General features: G+C 42.1%; 1 protein-coding gene across 1 annotated transcript; it reads right to left on the minus strand.

Moving 5' to 3' along the window:
- Positions 1–3,060: 3,060 nt before the first annotated feature.
- csnk1e (casein kinase 1, epsilon) lies at positions 3,061–15,891 on the minus strand (the record flags this gene model as incomplete). The annotated part of the gene is made up of 11 exons (XM_084078246.1): positions 3,061–3,781; positions 4,362–4,428; positions 4,683–4,822; positions 5,778–5,901; positions 5,944–6,021; positions 6,696–6,844; positions 8,200–8,370; positions 9,165–9,393; positions 12,435–12,583; positions 14,889–14,999; positions 15,816–15,891. 10 exons carry the CDS (start codon positions 15,889–15,891, stop codon positions 4,396–4,398), a joined length of 1,260 nt encoding a protein of 419 aa, XP_083934372.1. The 3' UTR covers positions 3,061–3,781; positions 4,362–4,395.
- Between the last annotated feature and the right edge of the window lie 1,865 nt (positions 15,892–17,756).

A 17,756-nucleotide genomic window follows, 5' to 3' on the forward strand; every position in this document is an offset into this window, starting at 1 on the left:
AACTAGCTCTAGGAAAACAAGCCTAAAAGAAGCAGCTACTAGGCCACATGAGCAGTTTAAACCTAGACTACATGCATCGACAATATGAAAATAGCCAAGCTTGTAGATCTGCTATTTTCCAAAACTTTTGAAATAAAATGTGGAATATTTGGAATAATTTTGACAACACAAATGGTCCCTGGCACAAAACCCTGTCATGAAAATAGAGAACCACTGGTTTAAAAATATTTAGAGAATTTGGAAACAAGCCTAAATAAGCAACAACACTTTAGAAACAAGCGCCAAAAACTTCTACCCGCAACTACCAATATTTTACAAGCAACTTTACAGAAAAAGAAGCCCACAGTCGCTTATAATAAGCGGGCATGGCAACGCGGTCTGTAGCCCGGTTTGGTACTTCTTCGCACGACGGTGTCGAGCGTCAAAAATTGCAGATTTACAAGCTCACAAGGAGTCGCATCCGCCACGCATTGTGAGTTTGTAGGTCTGCTATTTTCAGCCTCGTAAGTGTTGTAGGAGGGACTTGAGAGGCTCGGCCAATCACCGTTAACCACCATTAAAAACCAGGAAGTGGGCGGGACTCGTAAATTGTGCACTGAGCATGCGCGGCTGATCTATTTTGGGTTCACTCACTGGACTCAAGTCAGAGGTCAGACAGACGCTCGCTCACGCATGTATGTGGGATTAAGTAGGCTATTTGAATGTGCTTTTATCATGTGTTGTTTGTTTGTTTGTTGGTTTGTTTGTTTGTTTGTTTGTTTGTTTTATCATATCTGATCTATAACCTTTAGGCAGACCCTTTCTCAATCAATCAATCAACCAACCAGTCAATCAATCAATCAATGATTTGACAACACACTTGCATCGAATACACAGGACCACAATGGAAACAAGCCCTCAGGGCTTGTTTCTTTTTGCAAACTGTTAATAAAGTATTCAATCAACCAATACACACAATAACAAAAAAAACTATAAACACAATGCCTTACTTTGTACCCCATCACACACACACACACACACACACACACACACACACACACACACACACACACACACACACACACACACACACACACACACACACACACACACACACACACACTGACAGAGTAGGTAAGTTGTGCATATCTTTATTGATTCATAAAATATACACAAATGTCTAATAAAGTGTAAGCATGGTAAAGAAATGTACAAGTCATCAGTGTCCACAGACAGCCCTATCCCATCAGTGACATCCATCCAGTAATAACTCTCTGCACTAAACAGGCCTGGGTCAGTAATACTAGTCAGCAATAAAACATATTGTCTTTTCAAACCTTTTCAAATCCCATCTTATCGCTTATCTTGTAAATATATTATGTAGACTAGGCCCTATGCATTCAACTTAAAATGGTGTGAACCACAAGTGTTTGTTCTTACATTTTATTTATACTTGTTTTTGTCAATCCAGCAGCTATGTATTCAAATTACCGGATCGTTTTTCTTAGAGTGTTTTGTGTACATGCTCCACATGAAAGGTTTCATCCCAATATGCTACATACCAATTTTGTCGATATCTTTTCAACGATATTGTCAGCATTCCAACAGTCAATATTTCTTCAAGAACATACATGATTCCACCACAAATAAGCATAACCATGTTATCAGCAAATATCTTAAAACAGCTCCTGGCTTTTGCAGTATCTCATATTCTGTTTTCCATGCTATTGTAAGAAAATAGAAAAAAAACAAAGTAGTTTTTGTTTTACATTACACTTTACTTTGACCCAGGCCTGATAATGATGAAAACCTTTGGCCCCCACCCACAAAGCCCTTGCCCTCAAGAGGTAATGCCCAATTTATGCTCCATCATAACACCGGTGTCGCAGACCAAAAATAGCTGATCTACAAGCTCGGAATGCGTTGCGGCTGTGACACGCTGTGAGCTTGTAGATTGGCTATTTTCGGTGTACAGCGAAGTATAAATCAGGCTTAAGTAGTACATCTCCTACCACACTGACATCTTCAAACAATCTATTACATTTTGGCTTTGCACGAAAAAAGGTATTTACATATATTACATATAAAAATAAGCAAACAAACATAAAATAACAATACAGAAATAAATTACAAACAGTTTAACAAACTGAATAAGACTTGTTTAGCTCTGATACATAATGACAATGTCTCTAAATCCTCCTTCTCATGCCTGAAGTAACACATTTATTTATTATTTATTTATTTATTTTTCGAGTTTGATTAAATCAAACAAACCAATCTTATGTTGTATGGAGTCCATCAAAACAATGGTCAGCTAGTAAAGTAGTAAACAGCTTATATAGCTTTCATGTAATTTATACCATTCCTTCTCATTGGTCATCCGTAGGGAATGTCTTATCCAGCTAACATTGATAAAATACCTGATATGCTCAAATAATATTTCTGTTTTGATAGCATTGTGTTAGAAATATTAATATTTTCCATGGTTAAGCTCAATTTTATGATGACAGATTCAAAATGGTGAAGATTTAACTGAGAATAATAATAATAATAACAAAACACATAATGTATTTATGTAATAATTTGATTTAACCTTAATCGAAAGGCCCTTGTTATTTTGTCGGGGACATATCTAATAATGTCTGGACACTAAAGACGAGACATAGACCAGACACACTCTGCTCCCAACTCCATCCCTCCATCTATTCTACATCACTCACACTCTCGTAAAGGATGATTTATACTGAGGTGTGCTGCATGTTGTGAGCTTGTAGTAGATGGGCTATTTTCGGTGCATGACACGATGCGCAACCAAGTATAAATCAGGCATAATGTCCACACATCTTCCCCACTTTCAGTCAGCCGAAAAGAAAAACCTGGTACCGAGGCTAGTCTATCGGTAAAACAAAGGGCAAGGGCAAACTAATGTTAGTGACAACAAGACTTCGACAAACATCAACGGATATTGACAAAAATGCAGCAGCCTCACCTCTCCAGTGAGAGGTTTCTTTCTCACATTCAGTCTCTCCTTCTCCTCCCTCAGCTCATTTCCCAGCATGGTTACACTCCATCCCACCCCTCCGTTTTGTCCACAAATCTCTTTAGACCTGAACACAATGAAAGCTTCTTCTATTATTTTCCCTACCTCCTATGAACACCTCAGGGTTATATTCCATAGTTTTTTTTACGTATTCATTGATAAATCAAGGACGCTGTAAGCAGCGGATGGAACTCTTGAACCATAGCGGGTGGACAGTTGAAACTTGTATTTTTTAAAACATTGCAGTTGTCAAAACACGTGGATCCAGACAAGAGTCACCGTAGCCTTATTAACCAGCGATAGAATAACCAGTAAGTCCTTTAGTTTTTTGCACTTTGATGTGCTTCTATCTTTTTTTCTATTTTCTTTCTTTTTTTTAGATTTTTTGCAAGTTGAGCCTCTGAGAAGATGGGCACGTGAATGAGTGAAAGAGGGCAGGATCTAAAGTCTTATCTCTGCCACTAAACACCCCTCAATTGTCTGAAAAAGCATTATCAACAAGTCACAGGCATAAATTTCTCATTTATTCCCCTCTGGTAGCCATCCCATCTCTTCATCTTTGAGCTTTCCTTTGCCTCCGTCTGGTCGGTGAAATGTCCACACGGTGTACTGACAGGCACGCGTACAATGTTCACTCCTTTTCACAAGGTCTCCAGCTTTCATTGATTCATTTCCTGTTCCACCTTCTGTTGCTCCATTCATTCATTCATGTTTCCATCCAACGATTTCAAAAGTTAGAGGGTATCTGATACCCTGCAGCTGCTGGTAAACCCATTGGGAAGAAAGGAGAGAACATATTACTTCTCACAAAATAAAACAAAACCTTTATCGGAATATTGCACAGAATGAGGTTCATACAAATAATTTTCTTTGTCACAGCTGTGACAACCCAGCAGAAGACATGCAAAACACACGTTCAGATGGTACGGTATACTATACATTGGGTCAGTGTTTCCCAAACATAGGGTTGCGACTCATTTCTTGGTTGTGGACCTGTTTTTATGGGTCGCAAGTAAATATCCCAAACCAATATCCCAATATCTTTACCTATACTACCACAATTCTTTAAGTTATTTCCAAAAGTTTTTAAAATAAAAAGTAATCACAACATTTTCAACAATGTTTAAACAATCTACAACCTCGCAATGCTACTGTATGCATTGTGAGCTTGTAGATCTGCTATTTTCACGACTTTTTAAAATGCCTATAATGACGTGCCCAACACAGGAACGCTGGGTTGAAAGACAAGAAACTGTCCGCGCTCAAAGAATGAGAATAGTGATCTGTAAGGTCAAAGGGTAAAGTGTTTGTGTGTCAGGCATGTTGTGTGACATGTCCATACCTGCCAGTGACCAGCAGGCCAGGCTGAAGGACGCTCACTTTGCCAGATGTTCAAATGGCACACTCACCTGAATAGGAGAGAAACAAAAGCGAGAGCATAAAATGGAGAAAGGAGGAGGCGATTAAGTGTGTGAAGGAAACATTCTTCAAGGAAAAGTTTACTGTTGTTTCCCGATTCTTTTTAAATAATAATAATAATAATTCGGTATAACACGCACCCTACCACCCCACCCCCCACTGAAAACAAATAAGAAAACCGTGCAATTTTGGATAAATAAAATAAATCCCACTTGTTTGTGGCGAGGACGACCTGGTGTCCTACCTGTGATGCGGTGATACGAGATTGGTCAAGTCGTGCGGTGATGTCAGAGGAGGAGACATTGGCAGGAGCCCCACGGTGGAGCCTCATAGCAACTTTCCTCTCTCTCTCAGCACGAGATACTGCCTGGGGAGACCGATTACCTGTACACAAACAGTACACACACACACACACACACACACACACACACACACACACACACACACACACACACACACACACACACACACACACACACACACACACACACACACACACACACACACACACACACACACGATAAACAAACATTGCTTGCTACCGTAGTACCGGCCTAATAGTAGATTTTGGGGGTATGGGGGGCTTTCAGGAAGGAACTGCTTGGTAGATTGGGGGGTGAGGAGGGTATGGGGGGGCTTTCAGGTAGGAAGGGGCCAAACGACCAAAGAGAGAGAGAGAGTCAGCGCACAGAAGTCAAGGCACAGACGGCTGTGTTGTTGACGGACAACCGATGCACGCTTATGAGAAACAACAAAAATAAAACCGAAACAGTTGCGTGCATTAGCGCAAGACGAGGATAAAGGAAACATTCAGTCTAAATGTCCAGTTTGCTAATGCACAACTACTACTACTACTTTTGTATTTGAAACTTTAAATTTCTCTAAATATTATAAACGTTCACGACAGCCTACAGAATTGCCTTCAACTCCCTCGGAAAAGGCAGTTTGCGTGTGGTCTAGCCCTATGGAATTTATGGAATGCATTGGAAAATAAAAAACAACTTCCTAAGGTTAATATGAGCATCAAATCAATATTTTAAATGTGTTTTTGGACATGCATTCCATAAATTCCATAGGGCTAGACCACACATGGGAAAATGACATCATCAACTTGCGACGGGCATTGCCCCTATTGAGTGAAAGTCAACTGTTTCTAAAATAAATAAAATATTTAAGGTGTTTTTAATTTACAATTATGATGTATTAAGGCATATTTGGCTTATTAGGCTGGGATCCTTTTAACACTTTACATTATTCAAGCATATAAAGCTAGGAAAATGCACTAGTGCACTAGTATCCACTAGCTGTCACTGTGTGACTGCCTGGACAACGCTCTTACCTGATGGCTGGACCCCACGTGAGGACGGGTTTGGGGGCGTCGCGTCGGGTCCGTTCCGAACGCGGTTGGCCGCTGAAGGGTTTGGGGCGGGCGGCAAGGCGCGACCTCCTCCTCCTCCTCCACCTCCTCCTCCTCCTCCTCCTCCTCCACCTCCACCCCCCCTTTGTCCTCCTCCTGCTCTCTCCTCCACCTCTTTCACCTCCCTTCTCTCTCTCTCTCCTTCCTCTGTTGTCCTACTGGCCCCCTGAAACAAGAAGAACCCCAGAGGACAATGCAGTGTTTTGGTTTAAGTTCTTGAGCATGACAATTATTCCAAGTCATTATAAGGTAACTTAAGTCCAATAGCAGCACATTATGAGTGTATTGCATGTATGTACTTTATAGTGCTGCCACTATTAATCATTTTCTCAGTGATTATTCTATCAATTACTTTACAGATTCATTGAATAATAGAGAAGAGTGTTTTTTTATATAATTAAAAAAAGTACATATTAATGAATCAATGCAAAATAGATTATTCATAATGGACTAAATCAATTGGTCTGATTAACCACTTGGGCCCTATTTTATACTTTGTTTTACAATGGTGTCATGCAAAAAAAAATGAATAGCCGATCTACAAGCTCACAATGCATCGCAAATGACTTTATGTGTACTTCACATGACAATATGAAACTATAGCTATTTGCTACCATCGTGACCAGGTTTGTCTTGCGATATAAAATATGAATACAATGCATCAATAAAGTGTTATCACTTTATACATAAATGTGATAATACACACTGTTCATATATTCATAGGGTTGAATGATTTCTACAACACTCGTTCTGAGGCACACAGGCTTGCCTTGTAATATTCTTGCAAAGTACAGTATGTGTTGCGTTGCCAAATACAGGACAGACACGGGAGGAACTTACAAACTTGAGCATGTTCCAGTCAAAGACATAGTCATAGGAGAATCCCTGACGGTGAAACAGGTTCCTGAACAGCTGTCTCAGGTAGGAGTAGTCGGGCTTATCGTCAAACCTCAGGGAGCGGCAGAAGTTCAGGTAGGTGGAGAATTCAGCTGAAAGACACATATAAGAGAGGCATTCTGAATGTGGCTTTACAGGCCTACAGTATATGGATGATACTATAATCCTGTACCACTAATAATAAGGGCAAGTAGGGGTTCAGTTTTGTTTTCGGGTTATGCTTCAAAAAAATACATTTGAACAATGGACATATTTGCCAGTTGTGAGGATTGAATCAGTGAGATTTCAGTCTTTTTAAGTAAGCTAATAGGTATCACCTGATTTTGCCCGGCATACATTTTCATCCATTGTATTGATGAAAAGCCCAACTTGCTTGCTTACAAAGTAACAGTAATTGTAAACAACATTGTAGTTGTAAAACAGTGACTGAGGATGGATGCTCTTTGACAGCACAGCACAGCACTGCTGCACACTCATACAGTTACACAGCCTCACACCTAAGGCTATGTTCAGACTAGCAGCCCACATTATATTTTTTTGCCTATCCAGATTGGAATCAGATTGTTTTTTATCAAGTCTGAACAGCATATGGAAACTGATTTGTGCTAATCAAATTTGAACCACATTCCTAATTGGTTTGAAAGGCAATTCAAATCTGTTTTCTAATGTGCCTCTGTCTAAACACTCGGCTACTGAAGCGTACAACAGTGTCGCCGGCCGAAAATAGCAGATATGCAGGCTAACAACGGAGCTTGTAGATCTGCTATTTTCAGTGTCGTACGACAGAGCATAAGTTAAACATTACTTGCGCCTATGTTGTTGTGTCGTTACCACAGCAACCAATGCAGATAGGTCGATGATGTCTGGATACAAAAATCTGATCTGATCACTTGCAAATAACAGTGTGGACAGTCAGTCCTAAAGATCAGATATGAGAAACAAATAGGATTTGCCTGAAGCCTGAACAGAGCCAAAGAGCTGCCCAATACTACCTTCTACCTTTTGTCACCCCCCTGCTAAATGATTGGCAACTCTGAGTGTCATGTGGGTCCATGGACTAATGCATAGTAAACTGGGGGTCTTTGAAATAAAGAAGTGTGACAATAGACCCTTTTCACTGCTGATATTCTGACACACATCTGAAGGTGATGTTAATTGCAGATGTGTTTTCTAAATCAAGCACACCCACAGTGAATATGTCTACTTTGAGTACTTTCAGATGTGTTTATCCATCAAAGTGTCTGCAGTTAAAAGGGTCTATTCAAATCAATAGAGCTGTTGGGCCACATATGAAAGTGGCTTGTCCTATAAAAAACACATACTGTAGGAATGGAGGGCGAGTAATTGAACTACAACTGAAATCAAAGAAAAATGTATGTTACTGTATACAGTATATACAAAATATCAGAAGGGTCACAGGACAAAGCACAACCTAGATTTCACTCACAGGGGTATCCCTTGCAGAGCACCTCGATGGGGGTGGACATTTTCTTCTCACTGATGCGTTCGTACTTCTGCCTCTTGGTGGCAGCCTTGAGGCCCTGCCAGGGCAGAGAGCCCAGGTTGAAGTACATGAGGACGTAGCCCAGAGACTCCAGGTCATCACGCCTAGACTGTTCTGTGGGAGGGGATAAAATGGGCAACTGTTATCACACAACTCAAAAGCTAATTCAACTTTGCTTTTCTTGGAGATAGGAGAGGAGAGGAGGGTCAATACTGTCCTGCTGCAGCAATTCTGAGAAGCCAGTCCTAATCAATACAGACACAAAAATGTATTTGATACATGAACGCACGCACGCACGCACGCACGCACGCACGCACGCACGCACGCACGCACGCACGGTGTACATAGTACATACATCATGTATGTTTATCATTTCCGTTCAGAAAAATGTGTTTTTAAATATCTTTTTAATATTTTTTTGAATTTCCAATTCCTCTAAGCAGCTAGCTATATAGGCTTTGACTAACTTGGTTTCCAGTAGGATTTATTTACACGACTACAAAGGCGAAACGGAAGTGTGTGTGGATAGGGGGGCAGACATACCCTAGTCGAGTAGGTCAATAGGAACGAGATGATCCTGGTAAAACCACCGGTTCAGTGTCTCGAGCAACAGCGCGAGCCGCAGTGTTGCTAGTCAGATGTGTTTTTAGGTGTGTGTGTGTGTGTGTGTGTGTGTGTGTGTGTGTGTGTGTGTGTGTGTGTGTGTGTGTGTGTGTGTGTGTGTGTGTGCGTGTGCGCGCGCACACGCGTGCGCTTGCGTGTGCGCGTGTGGTTGTGTGTGTGTGTGTGTGTGTGTGAGTGGGTGGCTGGCTGGCTATACATACAGTACATGCAATACACACATGTGTATACTGAGGCTTATCCACATGTGCACGTGATACATGCACATGCACGTCGTCCCCACCTACCTATGCCCAGGTGTGTGTTGATGGAGGCGTAGCGGGCGGTGCCTGTGAGGTTCTTGTTTTCACGATAGGGGATGTGCTGGTGTGTGCGCGCGTCACGGTACTTCTTGGCCAGGCCAAAGTCAATGATGTAGACCAGGTTTCCCTTCTTGCCCAAGCCCATCAGGAAGTTGTCTGGCTTCACGTCTCTGTGGATGAAGTTCTTAGAGTGGATGTACTCAATACGGCTGATCTGCAAGAGGGAGAAAGAGACATGGAGAGGGATTAGATGAGGAGAAAAGAGAGGAGAGGAGAGGAGAGGAGAGGAGAGGAGAGGAGAGGAGAGGAGAGGAGAGGAGAGGAGAGGAGAGGAGAGGAGAGGAGAGGAGAGGAGAATAGCACACAGCCTCCATTTTTCAAATGGTATGCTTATAGTTCTGCTCTAAAATATTGCTGTCACCCATTCATTGAAATCAGTACAAATTCCCATGGTGGCGTCATTTGATTTCAGTGCGAGTGTAGGTACAACATCAAAATTCTGCATCCATCGACTTGGGCTGAGGTATAGCTGTACTGTACAGCAGTGGTTCTCAACCTGGGGGTCGCGACCCCCAGGGGGGTCGCCAAATAATTTGGGGGGGTCGCCATATTTTTTGGTGAATTTGAAAAAAAAAAGTTTTTTTTTTATTTTTTTTTAACAACATATGTTATCATTAATTCATGTTTTATCAGTTAATTTACTCAATTTACCCACTTTTTTGCAAAAATGTTCTGAACCTATTATAATCAAATAACCTTTGCGCGCGCGAACGGGACCGCGCGTGTGCATGCGGGGGGTCGCGGGAAATAATATCATTATTTTGGGGGTCGCGGCCTGAAAAGGTTGAGAACCCCTGCTGTACAGGACAGCTGCAGTATGAGGTATCACCTTACAGACTGTGTTAAAATGGAAGTGCACTCAGCTACTGTATGTATAGTGCAAAACTACCTTCTTTTCAATCATTGTGTTGAAAACTAAGATTTATGAGTTATTAGCATATCACCGACAAAGCTGTCTTCTGCATGTCTCCAACAAACACTGCTTGATCAATATATGATTGTGAGGATAACATAATTTGATATATTTTATGCATTGATCAAGCAGAGTAGAACAGAAACATCAGAGCACATGTGAGTCAGCGTGGTAAAGTCCTCCTCTCACTGTCTCATCAAATAAGTGTAATCTACTGTAAGAATCCTTTTTATAAATTACAATTATCAGTCTTTTTTTATTGGACGTTTTTTCTTTAGTTTTTTTTCTAACTGAGAGCAACATTAGGAGAAAAGCTGGGAGTGAGACAGGGTACAGGAAAAAGTGCTTATAGGATTTGATCTTAGGTCTGTAAAGCACATCTGGGTCCAAAGATTAGGGTCACTATGACACCAGAGAGCATTACAGCATCGAGACAGAACGAACCAGACACATCAGTAGCTTGGAACGCGGCAATAATAGTGCAATAATAGAAACAAAGGAATCCATCTGAGATTCCTCCAAACAAGACATAAAGCTGGGGGTAGCGGTGGCCTAAAGGTTAGATGAGTGCGTTTGTATCCGACGGGTTCCCGATTCGATCCCCCTGACCAGCAGAAATAATCTGGGTGGGGAAGTGAATGGCCACCACTTACCCCTCCCTCAACACAGCTGAAGTGCCCTTGAGCAAGGCACTGAATGCCCAACTGCTCCAGTGAGTGAGAGGGATCAGGCTTTGAAGATATGTGGCTCCATGCCTTTGGTTGCCTTGTAGGCTAACATCAGTGTTTTGTACTCGGGTGGGCAGCGGAAAAGAGGGCCGGGGGAGTACACTTAATGGGCACTGTTCATACAGCATCATGCATGTGAGCTGATTGGTCTACTTTTTTCATAAATACAACTTGGTTTAGACAGCATAGCCAAAGGCCAAGATTCTTTGTTCTTTCCTTTTATTTGTAATCTACAATAATCTCTGTTTTGTTCTGGTGGCAGGACTGGTAAACTGGTTAAAGTATTTCTTTTTTTTTTATTCTAAAATTCTAGTGAAGCTTGAACGTTAGTTAATTAAATAATGTCGATTTATGGACGTAATCGGGTAGGAAAAGGGTACTGCTGATCAAACATTTGACTGACACCATTGAGAAAACAAATGACAACATCAAATGAAACAAGCGCATTTGAAAGCCCTGCCTCTGTTGTCTGTTATAAAAGCTTGGCAACTGTGTGTCCAGTTATTTGATACGCCATTTGATTTGAATGAACTCGCCCTGTAAAATATGAAATGTCTGCACAACGCTCATTGAGGGATAATGGCGATGCAAACGTTTGGTGTTGAGTTTGCTAGGAAAGCAGAATGAGGAAATGGGATACTGGCACATTGCTGGCTGTTTGCAGCAGGAGTGATTGTTGTGCATGCATGCGTGTTTTAACAATGGGGAGTCAGTAAGTCAGTCAGTCAGTCAGTCATCACATTGACCGTTATAGTCCCCCACACACACTCCAACCTCTAACAAAAAAGGTTCTTCATACAAATGTAAGGCAACACCACACCAGCAGGTTCCCTTCTCAAGGGTCCATTAACACCGATCATTAAACAGTACTTCTACAATCCTCTCTAAATAGTATTCAGGAACACTCACGTCAAAGTAGATTTAACCATTTATTGCAACAAATGGAATACAGTTAAGCTTGGCGTTAAAGGCTCCGCTCTTGGAGATATTCCCTGAATTTTGTCCAAGCAGCATGCTAAGCAAAATCAGGGAATGCTAAGCAAAACCCCCATAGGGATACAATATCAAACAATAAGCAATATATTGACATATTAGTTTGAATTAGCAGATATAAATGATAATCACAAGCATTTGAGCCTATGCCAGACTCTAATCAAAAGGTGGAGGCTGGGGTGGAGGAGGCAGCTAGCAGAAATGAATCAGGAACTAGTGAATATGAAGCTGTATTTAAAGGAACCTCTTTGCTAATTCGTGAGCTATGATTGGAGTATGAATGTGTGACATAATGACCAGCAGAGCTGTGAATGGGGAATAGAAAGCTGATGTTCACATCAGCTGACTGACAGCTGATTACAAAGTGCAATACTTCCATGTACTGAATGAACTAACGCTATGCTTCATTATACAGCAGGCCTTTTTCAAGGAAGCCTTTAATGTGATTGTTTTCTCGTGGGGAACCCTCAGGTATCTAAAGCTCTATTGGGATCTTAACAGAATCCCTTGATTGACCTTTGGTTTTGGAGTGAGTTGTACAAATCAGTCAGTCGGTCTTACCATCTGGTCAGCTAGAAGCAGGACAGTCTTAAGGCTGAATTTGCGGGAGCAGAAGTTGAACAAGTCCTCTAGACTGGGTCCCAACAGCTCCATCACCATCACATTGTAGTCTCCCTCTGCTCCACACCACTTTATAGATGGGATGCCCACTGCAGAGGAAGACACAAAACAGACAGAGAGAAAGACAGAGTGAGAAAGATAACGAGAGAGAAAAAAGGGGCAGGGAGTGAGAAAGAGACTGTGATTAGAAACAAGGTCTGTGCGCATGTGCGTGTGCGTACATGTGTGTATTCTTAATCCAGTTAACTACTTCAAAGGCACACTAATTTGTGGACTGGTCAGTGGGTTAACATTATCAATGAAGCGCTTCATTCCCACTGTTACTTAACTGTCTCTGATGAAATGTCTACAGTATGTGTAGAAAACTGCTTGTGCATGTGATCAGTAGGGATGCGTGGGAAAGGAGAGCAATTTCAATTACCCTGTGTAGCTGATGTGGGTCAGGGTTTGGATCAATAACAACATTATCTTTCCTGACTGGTTCTTCACTATACCACAGTTAATTCCAATCGCGTATTGTGATTGGCTGAGAAGCATTGTAATGAGTGCCAATATCTCCTGATAACAGCACTCAGACCACATCTCTACAAGATTATCACTCGCCTTATTACCATATATTTGAACAGCTTTGTCAAATCGATTGACTTTCGAAGAAATTAGTATTAACTAAGACGACGCTCGACATGTATGTCGTGATAATGTGTGGCAATAATGAATACATGGTCATCACACATGTTATGATGACCTCCTCTCTCTTACTTCCCATACTGTAGCTTCTGTTCTCACCCATTTTCTTTGAATTTGATAAAGATGCCTTCCTTCTCCTCCTCTATCAAAACATTACTGCCATTCTTCTATCACATTCTTCCATATTATGGCTTTTGCTCCCTTTCTATCCAGTGCAAACGCTCTCAGTTATATTGGCTATGCGGCACAAAGGCTACATGAGATAGGCCAATCATTTAAGCCGACAGGTTGGGTTGGCCAACCAGGGACTTATTGTGGCTAAGTGGGACAAACGTGACGTGACACTCCGCCAATCCGTGAAGCCAGCAGTTTGGTATGGCCAATCAGAGAAGCCGATGCACAGATTTGGTTAATCATATAGTACTAGACCATACCCGTCGGGGGATATGAGCACCACGCACGCGTCATGGTCCGCTTGTTTGACGGATTTTGCAACTACGGCGCTTGTTTGACGCACATGATTTGGCAAACCTGGAGCCAGCGAACACAAAAACGCTAATAAACAGCTGACATTTGAGGAAAGCAAAAAACGGGCTTCGGTGTTCCGTGCTCATGGTAATGGTCAATGGCTGTGTGCAAATGCAGATCAATTGCTCCAGCCACTGAGGAGAACCGGACAGAACAGATCTACAGAGCTACAGAGCTACAGAGCTAAAGAGCTAAAGAGCTACAGAGCTACAGACGCACAGAGTTTTGTGGAATTATAGGATGATTGTAAAGATATTAGATAATTAAATGTTTATGACAATGAACCTGAAACTGAGGGCCGGCCTCTGCCTTCGGCCTCATGCCTACAACTGCAGTACACCAGTGTCTCATTACGTGTATTACACTTCTCAAAGGAAATTTCTTCTCATCTACGTATGTAGGCGGATAATGCTGAATTTACACCAACATAGTGGTTTTCACTTACAATATGTCCACGTTACCTTCATGTGTACGCCTAGTTCAGACCACAGCAGCCTTCTGATTGGTTGCCGCTTTGTCTCGCCGCAAACCCCAGCAAAAACGTTAAACTTTTCTCAACTTCACACTGCTTTTTGTTGGCTCCGCTTCTTGTCAAAATTAATCGCTCCTTGTCATAGACAATGCTTGGAACCATTCCCCTTTATCCAAATGCTGAAGCAGCATACCAGTCATGTTGTGAATTCGGCGTGAGTGTAAGCAGCAGGGATGTGGTAAATGCCATGCAGCTGCCATAAACTGATGATAAAGTCCCCTTCTACTTCTTTGTCTAAATCAACAAAGAGCCAAGTAAAAATGTGTAGCCTAATGGGTGTATAGGTGTACACAGTGTTAATTTATCCAATTGTAACTCAGAGAGTACACAAATGCACCAGTCAATTTGGTAAAATTAACACTAAAGGTCCTTACACACCGGGCGACACCGGCGAAAATAGCGAATATACGCAAAATTCGGACTCGTTCCGAATAATTAAAAGACGCTTTTTCGCTTCGCTTTTTCGCTTTTTCGCTCCATGTACGGAGCCATTGACTTTATAAGGTTTTAAAAATAAATGCATTATTCGCACGAAAAAATCGCCCCGGTGTGTAACAACCTTTAGGATTAGATAGTGAATCTGTGCTTGTATGCATATACTGTACACCTGCGTGTACACTGGTGTGCATGTAGCTCCCCCCTCTCACCTCCACCCTGCATCATCTTGTAGAACTTGCTCTCGATGTGGAGCTGCGGGTGTTTAGTCTTCACACATTCCAGTTTGATAGCCACTTCCTCTCCTGTAGCAATATTAGCACCTGAAGCCGCAAAAGAAAGATATACATCAATGTCTGTGTGTGTGTGTGTGTGTGTGTGTGTGTGTGTGTGTGTGTGTGTGCGTGTGTGCGTGCGTGCGTGCGTGCGTGCGTGCGTGCGTGCGTGCGTGCGTGCGTGTGTGTGTGTGTGTGTGACGTGTGTGTGTGTGTGTGTGTGTGTGTGTGTGTGTGTGTGTGTGTGCGCACGCACATGAGTGTGTGTGTGTGTGTGTGTGTGTGTGTGTGTGTGTGTGTGTGTGTGTGTGTGTGTGTACATAATACACTATATGTACAATTGCATCAAAGCAATACTGAAGAATTATGAAATCAAACTAATACAGAAAAGAGACAGGGATATAAAAGAAAAATAAGCTGGGCTATCTTAAGTTTCAGAGTTGCATTTGGTCCAATGTTTAATGATTTCAGGATAGACATCAGAATTCAATTCTTTGTTGTTTATAAAAAGTGAATGCGCAGTTGACTCCCCTCTGTACACTACAAAATCCTGAGTGTCGATTACACTTTTGGAGTTGAATCGACCGACATTCAAGCTTGATTCATACTCCATCGCAGGAACACTTGCCGAAAATAACTGTTCTTTTCAGCAGGGGACAAAGTTGTACTACGGAATTTAAATGAGGCCTCAGGGTTTTGCAGTGCAGGTACGTTGAGAGGGAGAGACAGCATAGGAGAGGCACTAGACTCGAGGAAGTCTCTCTCTGACTGGATCCTAAGCCAGCAGGGGTCTATGTGGTTCAAGAGGTGAGGGTCTTTAACCTCTACACCATTGACAAGCAGTAAAACAGACCCAAGACTCACCAAGGTAAATATCTCCAAAGGATCCACTTCCTATCTTCCTCCCGAGGCGGTACTTGTTTCCCACCCTCAGCTCCATGGTTGTGGCCGTTTCAACTCACTGAAGGGGAAAACACACACACACACACACACACACACGCGCACACGCACGCACGCACGCACGCACGCACGCACGCACGCACGCACGCATGCATGCATGCATGCACACAAACACATTATATGCATATTATTAACACATATTTATTTATACTCAAAGTTTACAGAAATACACACATAAAAATACCCACAAACACACACACACACACACACTCACATACATACACGCACACGCGCGCGCACGCACGCGCGCACACACACACACACACACACACACACACACACACACACACACACACACACACACACACTCACTCACTCACTCACTCACTCACTCACTCACTCACTCACTCACTCACTCACTCACTCACTCACTCACTCACTCACTCACTCACTCACTCACTCACTCACTCACTCACTCACACACACACACACACACACACACACACACACACACACACACACACACACACACACACACACACACACACACACACACACACACACACACACACACACACACACACACACACACACACACACTCATGTGCACACACAACTGTCATCAATCACAGAAACAATCAATAGGGAAGAGAAGGACACTGTGCTGCAGTGCTGTTCTGTTTGAACCCAACACAACAAAACCCAAAGCGGACATCTGAGCTGAGAAGGGACAACAAAACACAAACTGTAATGGATGCTTTCATTTAAACACGTCACATGGCACAGAGCACTCGCAGGGCATTAGAAAGGGCATCAAATAAGAAGAAGAACGGGAAAGGTTTGTAGTGACTGTTAGTCGCTACAAACTTGGTGACTAAGCTAGTTAGTTTAGCTAACTAGCTAAGAGTTCAACTAACAGTCAGGTTTCTGCTGTATAGTCCATGAGCGCTGGGGGAGATAAAGGCTCTTTATCTCCCATACAGGAAGTGAGTCAATTCACCACAAGGCTAGAGTGACATTTACCAATTCTTACCTTGTTTTTACTTGTTTTAAATGTATAACAATTGTTTCCTTTTCTTTTAATTGTTGGAACTTTGTATACAGAATTTAAAAACACTTTTAAAGAAATTAAGTTGATTTATTATCATTGATATTATAACTACTAAAATCTGATTTAACTTTCTAAAATTCTCACACCACGGATGTTGAATTGTTGTCACACCTTCAGCATGCTCAAAAAGTAACTCACAATATCCCAGAGGGAAATAACACAGGCTAATAAAGTGTGTATATGGAGAAAGGGTGGCTGCAAGATAGAGGCACAGTGTGGAAGCAGGATATGATTTATTTAGGGCTGCAAAGGGGGTTGGTTCAGCATTTCACGCACTGCTTTCACGCATTAACCCACTTCAAAAGATGCTGGAGCCTTTACACTAATAATAATCCCAGGCTTCTGTCCCGTCAAGCAATTTGGCCAAATCGTCCTTCCTAACAACGTTTGTAGTTACTGCTATGCTATCCATATACTACTATCCATATACTGCTATCCATAAGCTATTCGCATTCAAAAAAGCCTTCAAAAGTAACCAAGATGAAGGGAAATGGTTGAGGCTTTGGGCCTCGAAAATAGAAGTTGAGGAGGTAACACTAATATGTTTATTTGATATTGTACCATACACTTTAACCTGAACACTGTCCCATCACGGACAGTAAATGTCCTGCACCCTACACAGATGATCATGTGACATAAATGCCAAACAGGGCCAAACGGGGCCCACCAACAACATCATGGGACTTCTCGGGATTTATTAAAGAGCTGGTGGCTGGCTGCTGGACACCGGTGGACAGTAATCTGTCTACTGTTACAAAACTGACTCCCACTATTGTCAGGGCTGCAAAAGCAAT

The sequence above is a fragment of the Gymnoscopelus microlampas genome (genome assembly GCF_963454915.1).
Source record: "Gymnoscopelus microlampas genome assembly, chromosome: 14".
Classification (NCBI taxonomy): Eukaryota; Metazoa; Chordata; class Actinopteri; order Myctophiformes; family Myctophidae; genus Gymnoscopelus; species Gymnoscopelus microlampas.